At 44.9% G+C, this 14749-nt stretch overlaps 2 protein-coding genes across 4 annotated transcripts in view; both read right to left on the bottom strand.

Annotated features, from left to right (window-relative positions):
* Positions 1-988: 988 nt before the first annotated feature.
* LOC106600984 (ADP-ribosylation factor-like protein 5B) lies at positions 989-4604 on the bottom strand. The gene is made up of 6 exons (XM_014192800.3): positions 4202-4604; positions 3380-3440; positions 3124-3271; positions 2545-2628; positions 1457-1608; positions 989-1317 (listed from the first exon to the last, which is right to left on the bottom strand). The coding sequence occupies exons 1-6, from the start codon at positions 4245-4247 to the stop codon at positions 1269-1271; spliced, it is 540 nt and encodes a 179-aa protein (XP_014048275.1). The 5' UTR covers positions 4248-4604; the 3' UTR covers positions 989-1268.
* Positions 4605-7311: 2707 nt separating this feature from the next.
* Positions 7312-14749, bottom strand: part of LOC106600985 (voltage-dependent L-type calcium channel subunit beta-1) — a 36779-nt gene continuing 29341 nt past the window's right edge. For all 3 annotated transcript variants that reach the window (XM_014192807.3, XM_014192802.3, XM_082973657.1), the window contains 4 exons: positions 12450-12601; positions 12211-12306; positions 11818-12003; positions 7312-9595 (listed from right to left, as the gene is read on the bottom strand). In XM_014192807.3, coding sequence (XP_014048282.1) covers positions 9032-9595; positions 11818-12003; positions 12211-12306; positions 12450-12601 — 998 coding nt within the window. In that variant the 3' untranslated portion in view covers positions 7312-9031. The remainder of the gene's footprint in view (positions 9596-11817; positions 12004-12210; positions 12307-12449; positions 12602-14749) is intronic.

Genomic DNA, 14749 nt, shown 5'->3' on the forward strand with positions numbered 1-14749 from the left:
AGAATTGAATGTTCATTTCTCGACCATTAGCCACCTTCAACGTCGTTTTAGAGAATTTGGCAGTACATCCAACCGGCCTAACAACTGCAGACCAGGTGTAACCACGCCAGTCCAGGACCTCTACAACCGGCTTCTTTACCTGTGGGATCGTCCGAGAAGGGGCGGTTACTGAGGAATATTTCTTTCTGTAAAAAACCCTTTGTGGGGAAAAACTCATTCTGATTGACTGGGCCAGGCTCCCAAGTGGGTGGGCCTATGCCCTCCCATCACTGCACCCCTGGCCAGTCATGTGAAATCCTAATACCTTTATTTCAATTGACTGATTTCCTTCTATGAAGTGTAACTCAGTAAAACCTTTGAAATTGTTGCATGTTGCGCTTAGATTTTTGTTCAGTATATAAATCATTGGTTCAGGCGTTCCCAAATTGTTCCATGTGTAATTCCCCTACTACAGAGAAGGCAGCCCAGTCACCAGTTTATCAATAATAACATTTATTTGTACAAAAAATATTTTGTACTGTAAAATACATAGCCACTGTATATGTATAAAAATACATGATTAACCTGTTTTAAATCAGACAATACTTGTTTTTCACTGTCAAGCAACCCCTTTTTTTCTTCTTTGATATAAATACTTCAAGTAATTTGTGCATTGATAGCTTAGAAGGCTGAGCACCAGTCTGATCACCATTAGGTCTGGCCTCAACCTGTGGTACTGTGGTTTTCCTCAAGTCAGAGATACAGATTTGTATGTTAAAGAAATCCAATGCAACCTCCCATTCTACCTCTATGGAGTTCATGAGGACAGGAGGCGTAAATACTGTGATAGGTCCCTTTTCAGCTTATGTGGGGCATACTGTGTCATCCTCATGGAGTCAGGTCTGACAGGTAGGGATTCTTATGTAAACATGGTGGACCTCTAGAACGGAGTCTCACACACACCACACATAGATGCTGACGCACATGCACACTGGCACACCCTGGCATGTCTAGTTGAGGTTCTGCCAGGTTCCTCCAGGCCTCCTCTATCCCGAGGCAGACCTGTACTCTGGTCAGCCCTGGCATACACACTAAAGGCTGGGTAAGGCATGAGGGTGACAGGGGAGGACTGGGGCCACCCCTGGGGCTCAGAGGGGCAGTGTCACTACAGATAGTGGAGATCCTGATCTGGGCACTGTGGCTTTGGCTGCGACATCTGAGAGGTTGTGTTTGTTGGGTCAAAGGATAGCTGTCCTGGTTCCAATTGGGATGAGCCCACGGAAGGAGTTCTAACTGGCCAGGACACGAGACCTCATCCAGTCCAGACTGGCAGGTAGTCTGGAGGTTAGGAGAAAGAGATGGAAATGGTTTTGAAAATTAAACTGTGTTTGACTGACTTAAGGTTATTTATCGGAACGTTATAACACACACAAACGGAGGAGGCCCAGGTGTGTCTGTAGTTATGCAGTGTACTCACCCCTCCCCTGTGAGGGCACAACAGGCCTGTACATGCCAGGAGTGGGCTGTGATGGAGCTGAGGGTGAGGCACTGGGAGATCTCTGCCACTGTCATAGAGTCCTTCATGTCCTGCTTGTTGGCCAGAACTAGAATCGCAGCATTCTGAAGGTCCTACACACCAGTCAGACAGGACAGGAGAGAAAGGCAGGGTTACATTCTGTAGGTCCTACACACCAGTCAGACAGGACAGGAGAGAGGCACAATTATCTCGTTTTTATATTCAACATATTTACACGTCTGAGCGTTTCCTGTGGATATCTACAGAATCTCTCCGCTGCGACGACTCAGATAATAGAAAATAGCAGCGTCAGCAGAACATAAACTGAACAGCTCAGCTGTCAATGCACTGATTCACACAGGGGAAATGTTGAAACAACCCATCATGGTTTTGCAATCAGTTTGTTTGCGCTGTAGTGGTGATATGAGTCATATTGAGAGCATGAACATAGCTCACGTGTCAACATGTTAAAGCTGCAATATGTGACTTTTTGGGCCACCTGATCAAATTCATATAGAAATGTGAGTTATAGATCTGTCATTCTCATTGAAAGCAAGTCTAAGAAGCGATTTTATACACCAGCTTCAAACAGCTAAAAATATAATATTTTTGGTTATCAAAAAGATATTTCACAGCAGTTTGGATGGTACAACAATTTTCTACACTATAGATTGCTTGTTTGTCACAAACTGAAATTAGGTTAACTATTAGAATTTTAACAACCAGGAAATGGTGGCGCGATTTCTGTATATTGCACCTTTAAAAAGATACATAAGGTGAGTGACAATGGAACGTGAACCACCTAGAAAACAAAGTGCCCTTATTCTTAAAAAGTAATCCTCACTCATCCACCTGTTGATACAATAAGGAAATTCCAATCGGCTAATATTTCTGGTGTGTCATATACAGGAAAAAGGAAGTTAAGAATGAATAGGGTGCTTTCCTGCATTTGAAACTGGTCTTCAGAAAGAAAAAAAAATCTAAACAGTGAGGTTGAGCTGACCCTCCCCCTTCCCATGATGCCCCCAAAAAACCCAGGTGGTTGTTACCTCATGTGCAAGCATGCGGTGAAGTTCATCTTTGTTCAGATTTAGGCGCTCGCGGTCAGTGCTGTCCACAACCAGAATCACAATCTAAAGAGAGACAAAACAACTGAATACCCTGGCCAAAGGGGACCAACTTACTCACTTAACTTTACCCCTGGCTCTGAGTGCTCTCATCTCATCAACGTTTAATATGACTTCAGTAAGAGTCTATGAGTGTTAGAGGAATACACAGGACAGCAGACTGATATGGTTAGTTCTGTAACAGATGATGTAATAGTGTTCCCATGCATTATCAATGACAACAACAATCAGCTGCTGGTTAAAGTGTAATAACTCAATGTTGGCCTAATCGTTGGACAGCTGAAATACATCTTGTCTCCAGCTGTAGCCATTCAGACAGTCTCGGAGGGAAAGGGAAGTTAAAGCAAAAAGTGTTTAAGCATTAGCAGGGTTCTATTTCTACTCCAGCTGTAACTGGCCAGAAACCAACACACACCGGTACACACTTTGTTACATAAAAAAAACACATGCTGTTCCTCGACAAAGACATTCTGCGGCGCACACACACCGACAGATCCGTACCTCTGTGTTGCAGTAGTAGGAGTTCCAGCTGGCTCTCAGGCTTTCCTGGCCTCCGATGTCCCATACCAGGAAGCGGGTCTTGCGTACAGAGATCTCCTCTACGTTACTGCCAATGGTGGGGGAGGTGTGGACCGCCTCTTTGGTAAGGCTGAGAGGACAGAGTGATTGTTATGACTAAGTGATTATAAATATCATTTGCATAAATTTGACACTTATGTGATCATAAATTATACAAATCTATTTTGATATCACTCACAATTGGTAGAGGATAGTGGTCTTCCCAGCATTGTCCAGGCCCACTATGATCACTTTGTGTTCTATGAGAGAAGGAAAGAGGAAAGTGATTTACACACTTGTACATATGACACATGGATTGCCATTCACAGACCTGTGACCACCAAAGCTAATCAATCATCACCTTGATAACACGTGTGACTGATGGACTCTCTTTGAAGGGTCTAGTCACGGATTCAAATACCAGATATGAAAAACATGGGCAGACATCTTTATTATCCAAAGGGGTCAAAACCTGTTTGTTTGCAGTGTCACTATTAGGTAAAACAAGGGCCATTTGACCCTGGTAGTCAACCCCAGCGACCTCTAACCTGCCATCATCTCATCAACGAGGTAAACAGTACTGATTGACGAAATGTTATTGGTTGCATAATATTAATGCAATTCACTATCACTACCGTTACATAGAAAACAGATAATTACACGGGACACGTGTGCAGAACGTTGACACAGTGAACAGAACATCCAGTACAGACTAGCGCGTGTCCGACAGAAATTAACCAGTTATTGGAAGGTGCCCGGTGTACTTAGAAATTTAGCTACGATTTTGGCTATGCCGAAATTAACCATTTTTTAAACTGTCACTAACGTTATTGAAAATCACGCCTAACAGCTTTGCTTGCGTTCTCATAATTTAAATCCAGTCCATAACAACTCTGCTACAAAACAGCTAACGTTACCAAACCAAGCAAGCAGAAATGATCAGGCACGGAGTGGAGATTACTTAGGAGCAACAATAATAGCAGTAAATTAGCTAAATGTATTCAGGCACACAAATTATTACCTCTGTCTCCGAAGACAGTCATCAGCTTGGTAAAGAGTAGTCCCATATCCACCGGTGATGAGAATGAAGACAACGCAAAGAAATATGAAAATATTTCAAACACAGCAAATCAGATAGCTGTTAACGGTAGCTGTCTAGCTAACACAATAGGCACCCCACACTTCAAGCAAAGATAGCTAACGTTAGCTAGCTAAATAACTGTACTGATAACTAACCCTGTGCTTCGAGGCTAATAAGCCAACTACCTGGAAAACATTAGGTAGCACAGCCTACAAAGGTATTTTTCTGACGTTCATCGACACCAACAAAACGAGATATGTGCCCATGGGTTGTCTATCGATACCAAATTGATTCTGCGATCAAAATAGGCAATGCATTCTTTTACTTAGCTAGCTAGATTTTGGGGGATGATTGGAGCGAGTCACAGAAAAAGGCGGGGCAAAGGAATTCCTCAGCAGCTAAAAGCGGGCGTGGCCACGCTTCTGTAGCGAAACATGACGCAAACGTGACGAATAAAATGAGAGCTCTGATGAACGGGAGGACAACGCCATCTCACCCACACATGGACGCGGAACTACTTTATAGTCCCTCAAGCCTGATTTCAACAGGGGAATTCTACATGTTTAGTAACCAAAAGTGAAACAATGACTGTGACATTCACCTGGAATGTCCTTTCTATTCCTGTGATTGAGATAGTGTTTATCATAAACTTCAGGGCATGACTTTCCCAATTTGAAATGTTGTCTACAATGATGGCAGAAGTGAGATAGTCTCACAACTTTAGGCGCTAAGAAATCTGGATCTTTATTTCACCACAGTGCAGTGTGTAATGTTTTTGCATGTAAACCTCACCCACTGGGCACACACTGGTTGAATCAACGTTGTTTCCATGTCATTTCAATGAAATTATATTAAACCAACTTGGAAGAGACGTTGAATTGACATCTGTGCCCAGTGGGCTGGGTCACTAGCTGATCCCCTTCAATCACATGAATATCCATCAATTGTTTTAAAAACGGCACTCTGCACTAATATCTTAGTTGCCCCGTAAAGTACCGTGTACTTTGACCAAGCCTCATTTCAGGGGAATTCTACAGGTGATATTTATTGATGGAATCAAAAAGTAAAACAATGACTGTGACATTCCCCTGGTATTCCCTTTCTATTCCTGTGAATGAGAATGTGTTTGAATTAACTTCAGGGCTTGACTTTCCCAAGTTAAAATGTCCTGGTGGTAGAAGTGATAGTCCCACAACATGAGGCTTCTGCTTAGAAGTCTGGATCTTTATGGCAGTGCAGGGGGTAATGTGTTTTCCATGTAACTTCAGGATCACTAGCTGTTCCGTTTTTCCATTCCAATCACATTAATATATTTTAGTTACTCTGTGAAGTGTATGCCCCAGTGCTCGTACTGAATATCATAGCCGGATCCCTACTGAATATTGCTGACATCTACCCTAATCCGAACACTGATCAGGCCTCTATTTATTTACATGGGATTCACTCAAGAATCCTGTAATGGTAGGACTCAGTCAGGGGTCACTCTGGGCCATGGTTTGGACATTAGGGAAAGCCTGAAAAACGATGCAACATATGATCGCAGATTCAGGAAGAGGGACCACCACACCCAAACGTCTAGATATTTACTTAACTACTTCATCCTATAGAACATTATATGGTTCTTACTTCCTTTTAAAATGTCTGGAATTAAAAAAAAAAAAAATAGTTTCCTCCACAGTGGAGGCATGACAATCCAGGGCACGTCACGCGCTGAGCTGAGTCCTGCGGCTGTTGTGTTTTCAACTAGAGATGAGTCAAAAACCACAAGAGGCTTTCTTCTTTTTTTCCTTCGCAAGAGAAACAGAAACCATATTTTAAGCCATAGTTTATGCAACAAAAGGGGAACTACAGCAAGCTTCAGCTGTTATATGTATTGTTAAGTCATGCACCTGATGAGGTTTTCTGTTATTTGACAACGGCTTCAATCACCAATATACTTAAGTTACTTGTATTGCAAGAATTGAGTGATCATTTAAATGAAAGTATAGCTAATTTAAATGGCAAACTAATGTATTCAGTCATACACCCCTCTAGGTGTAGAGGATGTGAAAGTGTGTGTCCCTGATAATCATCAGTGATTATCAGCTCCCTCTGCTGTTTCGTGGACTTCAGGAAACAGCAGAGGGAGCATCCCCTATCCACATCGATGGGACAGTAGTCGAGAAGGTGGAAAGTTTGAAGTTCCTCGGTGTAAACATCACAGACAAACTGAAATGATCCACTCACACAGACAGTGTGTTGAAGAAAGCGCAACAGTGCCTCTTAAAACCTCAGGAGGCTGAAGAAATTTGGTTTGTCACCTAAAACCCTGACAAACTTTTACAGATGCACAATTGAGAGCATCCTGTTGGCCTGTATCACCACCTGGTACGACAACTGCACCGCCCTCAACCGCTCTCCAGAGGGTGGTGGGGTCTGCACAACTCATCACCGGGGGCAAACTACCTGCCCTCCAGGACACCTACAGCACCCAATGTCAGGAATGCCAAAAAGATCATCAAAGACAACAACCACCCGAGCCACTGCCTGTTCACCCTGCTATCATCCAGAAGGCGAGGTCAGTACAAGTGCATTAAAGTTCGGTACCGAGAGACTGAAAAACAGCTTCTATCTCAAGCCATCAGACTGTTAAACAGCCATCACTAACACAGAGAGGCTGCTGCCTACATACAGACTTAAATCATTGGCCACTTTAATAAATCAATCACTAGTCATTTTAAATAATGCCACTTTAATGTTTACATATCTTACAGTATATACATATGAGATGAGTAATGTATCTTATACCATCTATTGCATCTTGCCTATGCTGCTCGGTCGTCACTCATCCATATATTTATATGTACATATTCTTATTCCATCCCTTTAGATTTGTGTGTATTAGGTAGTTGTTGTGGAATTGTTAGATTACTTGTTAGATATTACTGCACTGTCGGAACGAGAAGCACCAGCATTTTACCACACTCGCATTAACATCTGCTAACCACGTGTATGTGACCTATACAATTTGATTTGATCAAAGGAGTGACACAATGAAAATACCAAGCATCTTTTTTTTCTGATTGAAATTTTAATTAAAATACGAATTTATCCACAGATTAAAAATGAAAGGCAGAAAAAGCAAAATGTAGCTACAATCAGGCACCAATGATACATGTTCTTTCATCTTTTTAACAATTGCGATAACGCAACAATAAACATTATTTACGAATTATTATTTAATATTTATTTATTTATTTGACTGAAGAAAGGGGTGGGCAGAAGGAGCCCACCAAAGACATTTGTGGATCCTCCATTTAGTTAACTGAGTTAAAGAACATGTTTTGTACCTATCCCCCACCCCCCTTTACACTCCTCTCACTAGCGCTAAAGAACTGAGGACCTTATAAAATGCAAATGTCCACAGAAAAAACACCACTAAAGTCAGTCAGAAATCAAGAAGAGAAGTGCATGGCATCTGACATTCAGACAAGCTAGCTGTTTGGTTGAACGTTTGGGGTGATTTACCACGCAAAATAACTCTTACATAACTGTTAGTGTGCCCTGTAACACGTAGACAACACAAAGCTGGTGCAGAGAAAGCAAGATGGTGGTGGACATCGTGCTGGAGGCTGGAGCGACAGGGTGGGCTACAGTGCAGGGTAGTAGCCAAGAAGACACATACAGTAAAGACACACATATGAAAACAGTGAGTGTGACGAGATAAGACATCCCACCATGACAATGGTGGACGTGGCTTGGCGAAACATTCCGGCACTTGTGATTGGAGTTCTTGAAGTAAAGTCTGAGGGTGTGAGAGACTATTAGGTAGGACATTTCATTCACACGACTACTACTGTAGTGCTGCTTATGAACAGTACCACATTAAAAAAGATGATGTATACTACAGGAGCAAAGCTATCACCCACAGACAGACAGTATCCCTAAAATAGCAGGAAACAGATGGGGACAACCAGACCAGACAAAAACAGTTCTATTTAAATGCTATGGCTGAAGCCGGTTAGGGAAGAGGAAGTAATATCTTTGGGGGGTTTCCTTTTATTCTTAACATTAAGGTAAGCGTCAAACGAATAAACCAATTATCTCAATAAACTATTCTGAAGAGTTTATGGCAACTTTTCCACAAGATAGCTTTTAAGGTCTGGGTGACGAGGAATCGGAGGAGAGGGACTCAAGCTTAGGATCCATCCTGAAAGTGTCTGAATCCTGAAGCTGAGCCTGAAGCTGTGGGGATAGAGACCCTGATGCTCTGTACTGTACATGGGACATACAACCCTGTTTAAGACGGCAGAGGACAGACATGACAGACTACAGCTCTATCAGCCTTCACATTCTACACTACAGAGATTAAGCCATACAGATCACACAATGATGAATTCACAATCATAATGATAACTGTCCTCGTGCTGTCAGTTCTGTAGGATTCCATGGTATTCATGCAGTAGTACTAACAAAATAAACTAAAAAGAGACCAACCAAACTGCTTTTCTTCTCAAAACATAAATAAATTGAATATAGCTAAAATAACTGAATGAGGTGGATGGCATCTGGCAGTTGTTTTTTTCTTTACAGCGTACTCAACAATGAGAAAAGTACCTCTTTAATAGGGTTGTAAACAGATTAATTCATGAGCCTCTGATTGGCATGGCCCCCAAACCCACCCTCCTCTCCCTGCTAACCCCCTAGCCCTAACCGTGAACTTCCTCCCTCCCTCCCCTTCCTCCCCCAGTCTGTCCGTCAGCCTCAGAGCCCATACGTTGTGATGTGTGTTCAGCGGATGTACACGTCCCTCCCCCAGTCCTCCTGATTCTTGTTGCAGCCCATGTTGGCGCCGGTGTCCCCGGGTTCCTGGCAGTACCTCTCCCTTAGCTTGGCCCGGCCATGTTGCCCAGGCTGGGTGTGGGAGGGCATGGGAGGGTGGTTGAGGTTCTCCTGGTCCGGCTCGGCCCCCTCGTCTTCCCAGGAGGCCTGCCGGCCGTGGTGCTGGGCCAGGTGGAGGCGGCTGCCCCCGCCCCCTACCCCGCGGTACATCTCAGACTCCTCGTAGGGGTCGGTCTCAATGTCCATGCAAGAGTCCCCTGCTTCAGTGTAGGCCGAGTCCCGACTGCCCTGAGTCTCCGAGTCGAAGGTGTCCTGCCGGGACAGGCCCCTCCCACCCCCTGCCCGTAGCTGGCCCCGTGAGGAGTGCAGGTAGGTCTGCTGCTTCTGCTGCTGGTGCTGCTGTGGTTGCTGCTTCCCTCCCTGGTCACTCTGGTAGTCATGGAGACTGCCGCTACCACCGCACTCCGACAGAGGCCCTTCCCGCTTCTGTTCTCCGTGCACCAGGTACGGCCCCTGCAGCGAGCCCCGCCCACACCACACGCCATGCAGAGACACAGTGAGACAGACAGAACAAGGCCCAGGCAGTGGGTTAGTCAACAGGGTTAGGACAGGTTAGGGTGCAGTCAGATAAAACAAGATATCAGTAATGCCAGTCAGTCAATTCACAATGCAACACAAAGAGGTTGACAGTATAACGATGAATATATTTATGCAGTACTTAAAAGACACCGTGTAAATAATTACTTGGTCAAAGTGACATTCTTTTTTGTATTTAATACATGCACACAGACTCTTTTCCATAGACTACAGAAATGTGTTCATTCATCATCTGTAAGACAAACAACCATGCAGTCATTAGGCAAGCAAAACACCATGTCCAGCACCTGGCTGCAAAACCAACAGTGCCCTCTTCTGGCTGATTTTTCACAGCAGCTCAAATGATGTTTCAACTAATTGTGATATCTCTTCATTCACAAGCATGTTCCTCATCCTAAGTAGCAAGTATCACGTTCTGTTTAACTCAGCACAATGAACAAGACACTTTAGAGTTGGGTCAAGCCAACATTTGGCTAATCCTTGCTAATGACTTTGAATAGGCAGAGCTTAGTCACACCCATTGACAGGAAAATAATAAGTGAACAAAATCTCCTCCATCTGAACGAATTGTAATGAATCTATACAGCCGCCATTGTCTTTTGTCAGATTGTGTTACTCTTACGCGACGCTCGGGCCCTCAACCGAGACAGATCAGTGCAGGCGGAATCGACGCGCTATCTGACGTAAGACAATGTACAGCCAGCCGCACCATATCAAATACGACCTATTGAAATCAGAGAAAGCACTGTTCATAATAGTGCATTTATGTCTAAATGAACACGATTAAATCAATTCTGTGGGTATAACTCATTGACATATGGAAGCAGCTTGGACACTTGCACAAGGTCTTGGACTATGACCGTCATGAGTCATGCTGTATGTATTTGGCTGAAGCCAGTGGCTGATTGGAGATGAGACCCAGGTTATCATTTTTCTGCTGGATAGAGTTTCCTGTGTGAATTAATGAAATAGGACATTCCTATTAGTCAGGGCCCACATCACTTTACACACACATGCGCACACGCATATGCACGCTCTCACACACACACACACACACACACACACACAGCCCATCCCTGCCACGCCACGCCACGCAAATCAGAAAACTAGAAACTATGCCACAAAAACAAGGCACACATTGGCCAAGCAGCCGAGATGATTCGCTCCTTTTCAGGGACGGTGCCATGGCAACACGGAGAAGGGAAGTAAACTGGACACCGTTTTCCAGACGATAAAGGAGCGCTGAAGAAAGGAGGCCAGGCAGGAAGCCCTGAGGTTGGGTAAGGGGCACACAACTCCATTTTCTCAACCAATTACAGTAAACAGGGAATAGGCAACAGACCAGAGACAGAGGTACTGTACCTCTCTAACTGATGGAAGGATGATGGAGGATTTTCATTTCATCCAATAACTGCCCCCGTCAATTCATTTCACAACTCCAATGTGATTGTGTGTGTGTGTTATTCTCCTGAAAACCCTCCCCAGTGCTGGTTTGGTCTGGATCCAGTGTCCTGCCCATATAAACTCTCCTTTGCTAATTTTGCTGTGTGTGTTGCTCTAACATACTGTGTCATTTGCAGTTTTCTCGAAGAGGACGAAGCTCTCTGTTTGTGTGTGGGTGTTTTCTAATGCAGAAGGCTTTCACAGTAATGTGTGGGGCCTATACTGTTCCGAGTACTCTGAGGGGGGGTGTGTGTGTGTGTGTGTGTGTGTGTGTGTTTGTAAGTGTGTGTGTGAATATGAATGTCTGTGTAAGTGTGTGTATGTGCTATTGAGTTGGATCCAATGTGATGGACCCAGTACACACTCTCCAGTAAACAGCCCCCTCCATCTCTCCATGCATGTGGTGTTTCTCTAGACAGTATTATGAATGAGGATGTGGTCTAAACAATGTGATTAGGCTCCTTCTTTCAGGTCAAGGAGAGGAATGGAGAGAGGGAGGATGGGAGGAGATATATCTGGAGAGCAGGCAGCCGGGTTTGGATTAGGAAGGGGGTGTCGCTCCCCCTGAGCCGTCCCCCGTCCCCCACAGCTGGCCTTTAGAGGGCGTGCTCGGCCACGTTCCCATGCTCGGCCCCGGGGCCATCCAGGCCGGGCCAGAACTCCAGGTTGCGGCGCAGGGAGGTGAGCACCTGTACCTGCAGGTTGGAGACGGGCTCTGGGGAGGCGGCCAGGGCGGCCGTGGCCATGGTGCGGTTGAGGAGGGGGTTGGGGGGGTTACTGCTGGGGGGGTGCGTGGCCTTCCAGTAGGCCTCCAGGTAGTCAGCCAGATGCTCACAGGCGTCCTCCAGCTGGTTCTCATCCAGGATGATGTCAAACAGCTCCTACATACAACACAGAGGGACATTATGTCAGTGTCTCACCTGTCAACGTCAGAGATTCAGCCAACTACCTAAAAGGGCATTCATTTCAATGTTAAGCCAATGCCATTGTTCAGACTGGTCATTGTGAATTCATTTGTTCAGGGCAAACAGCATGTAAGAACATGGGCCTTTCGGCCACAGAATCCAGGGTCACAGACAGACACTCACAGGGGGGCACTGGGCCAGCTTGTCTGCTGCCACCATCTGCACGTTCAGGTGTTTGGCCTGGGACTTCCCCCGGGATTTAATGAGCCTCTGGAGGACCTGAAGGGAAACAGGCAACAACATACCGCTGGTCACTGACAGAGATGTCACATCTACAGACATTTCAGTCACATACATGCCATTTCAGTAGCACGTGATTGAGGAAGTCAATCGACCACAAAGTCACTCCTCTCAGAGGGTACCTTAGGTGAGGCTATTTTGATGTAGACGATGATAGGAGCCAGGGAGGTCTTAGCCAGCTGAGAGGGGTGGTTGATGGTGTCTGCGTCTAGGGCAACCAGCTGCAGGGTGCGGGCCAGCTCAAAGATACGCTCAATCTCACTCTGCACCTCCGCTATGTGGTAGAGAACAACATGGAAATGCAATAAGTAACAGGGTGTAGTAGGTGCCTGAACACACAGAGTATACAAATTGAATTGGTTGTCAAATCTCAATTCTGTCCACATTTAAATCCCTTCTGGAGTATACAGGAGATCAGTGGGACTATTGCCACTTTGATAACTCATATTTCACACACACACACTCACCATTTCAAAATAAACAGGATACATACACGCACATGCAAACGTGGCATGTTAACACTATCATGCATGTCAACATTTTGGCAAGAGGTTCAGTGCATGGGAAACAGAACCCATCGCATTAGATATTCCATTTACACGCCGCTAAATGGAACACTGGGGCATTCTCATTCTGTTGCCACTTTCCAACGAGTAGTAACAGATGTTTTGCACTGGTAAATATAGATCTCCAACACAACTTTTTATATCAACTCAAACTCGGGAAGGAAGGAGGCTTGTGAGAATGAGATGCCTGTGGCGGCACTTGGTATACTGTTCTGAACATGTCAATGAATAAAATCATCTGAAAGTGATGAAGTGTAATAGCATTCGCTGTTAGAGCTATCAGGCATTGCAAACGTGTCAGTCTGTTTGGATGTTCTCGGCTTTGTACACTCTTATTCTCCTTCAGCAAAACCCTAGAAGAGCCTGTATGGTTTTAACATTTATCATACGCTCAGATGTGTGTACATTTTCTTGGGGGGGGGGGGGGGAGTGTTCCAGCCACAATTACATTATCTCTCTGTGGAGCTTCTGGTAGCAACCCCAGCCACAATGACATATACAGGGGACAGGTAATCTGCAGAGGGGCTGCAGGCTTCAGACGGTCTCCCTCCGAAGGGCTGAAGTAGAAAGGGAATTAAACCTGCAGGTGGAAGGCAGCGACCAGAAGCTCAGCAGAGATAAGAGAAATGAACTTTACCTAAAATAATGAAAACCTAACAAACTGTCCTAGCTTTTATTAACCTCCACATTTCCTCTATTTACACTGCATCTCTGTGAAGAATGTGTTCCTTGGATCAGAGATTGGTAGTAACCAATGATGTACGGTATATAAACACATGAATATATGAACGTCTAATTGTGTTTTGAGTTTCAGTATGCATACAGGCTCCTTGTAGGTAAAGTGTTGTTGCATGTTGCTTTACAGTAGGGTCCCTGATTCTGGGTCACAGGGTGGGAGGCAATGGGGGATGGAGGGGGGAGTATCATCTTCCCCTGTACACTCCTCCATGATCACAGTTGCCCCCCCAGGCCCGCTATCACATTTCCCCTGAACCCCAGACAGACAGACAGACAGACAGACAGACAGACAGACAGACAGCAGGCAGACGCTCAGCTGAGCAGCCTAGAGCCACCAGACCCACTGAGCACTCATTCTGCTGTGTAATTAGTCTACTCTTTCCAAGCCTTAGTTCAAATTGTTATTACTGCAAGCAACAGGATTTCACAAACATGTGTGAGGAACAGACAGGCAGACAGATGCATGAGGTCTGAGGGGATGAGGAGAGTGAGAGACAGACAGACAGGGGAGGAGAACAGAGAGAAAAAGCTCCTGGTTGTTTTCCTCGTGGGGTTGAGAGCATACATACCCAGTACGTCTGACAGACGTAGAGCGAGTGGAGGGAAGGTGGAAGAGAGGGACAGGTGGGTGGAGGGTAGGAAAAGACAGGATGGAGAAAGAGAAGAGGCCAGATCAGAGAGGGACAGCGAGTAATTAAAGGTAGAAGGCTGACAACCCTTTCAGGTTCCTGTGGACAGGCTACACTGCCCCACTCTGCTCAGCTAGCCTCTCCCCTAGAGGGGCCTTGCTGTTCTGTGCTTAGCCCTACTCACTGATATTGAAGACTATCTATGCCAAATGGAGTGGCTTGATGACCTAAGTAAAAACATTTGTGTAATTCAATGAAATTGACTATGAGGGTCCCTACTGTATGTTATCAATAGATGCTAACATCCAATATTCCCTGACCTTTTGTTGACCTGGTAGCTATTACCAACAGGAACAATACTTTTAAATATCTTTCTCCCAATATTCGGAGAAAGGTAAACACCAGTCATTGTCCAAGTACAAACTGGTATTTCATTTAGAGTCGGGCAGGTCATCAGCAGGATCAAACACTTACACAAGCTAAGATTGA

This window comes from Salmo salar, chromosome 03 (genome assembly GCF_965601325.2).
Source record: "Salmo salar chromosome 03, fSalSal1, whole genome shotgun sequence".
Taxonomy (NCBI): Eukaryota; Metazoa; Chordata; class Actinopteri; order Salmoniformes; family Salmonidae; genus Salmo; species Salmo salar.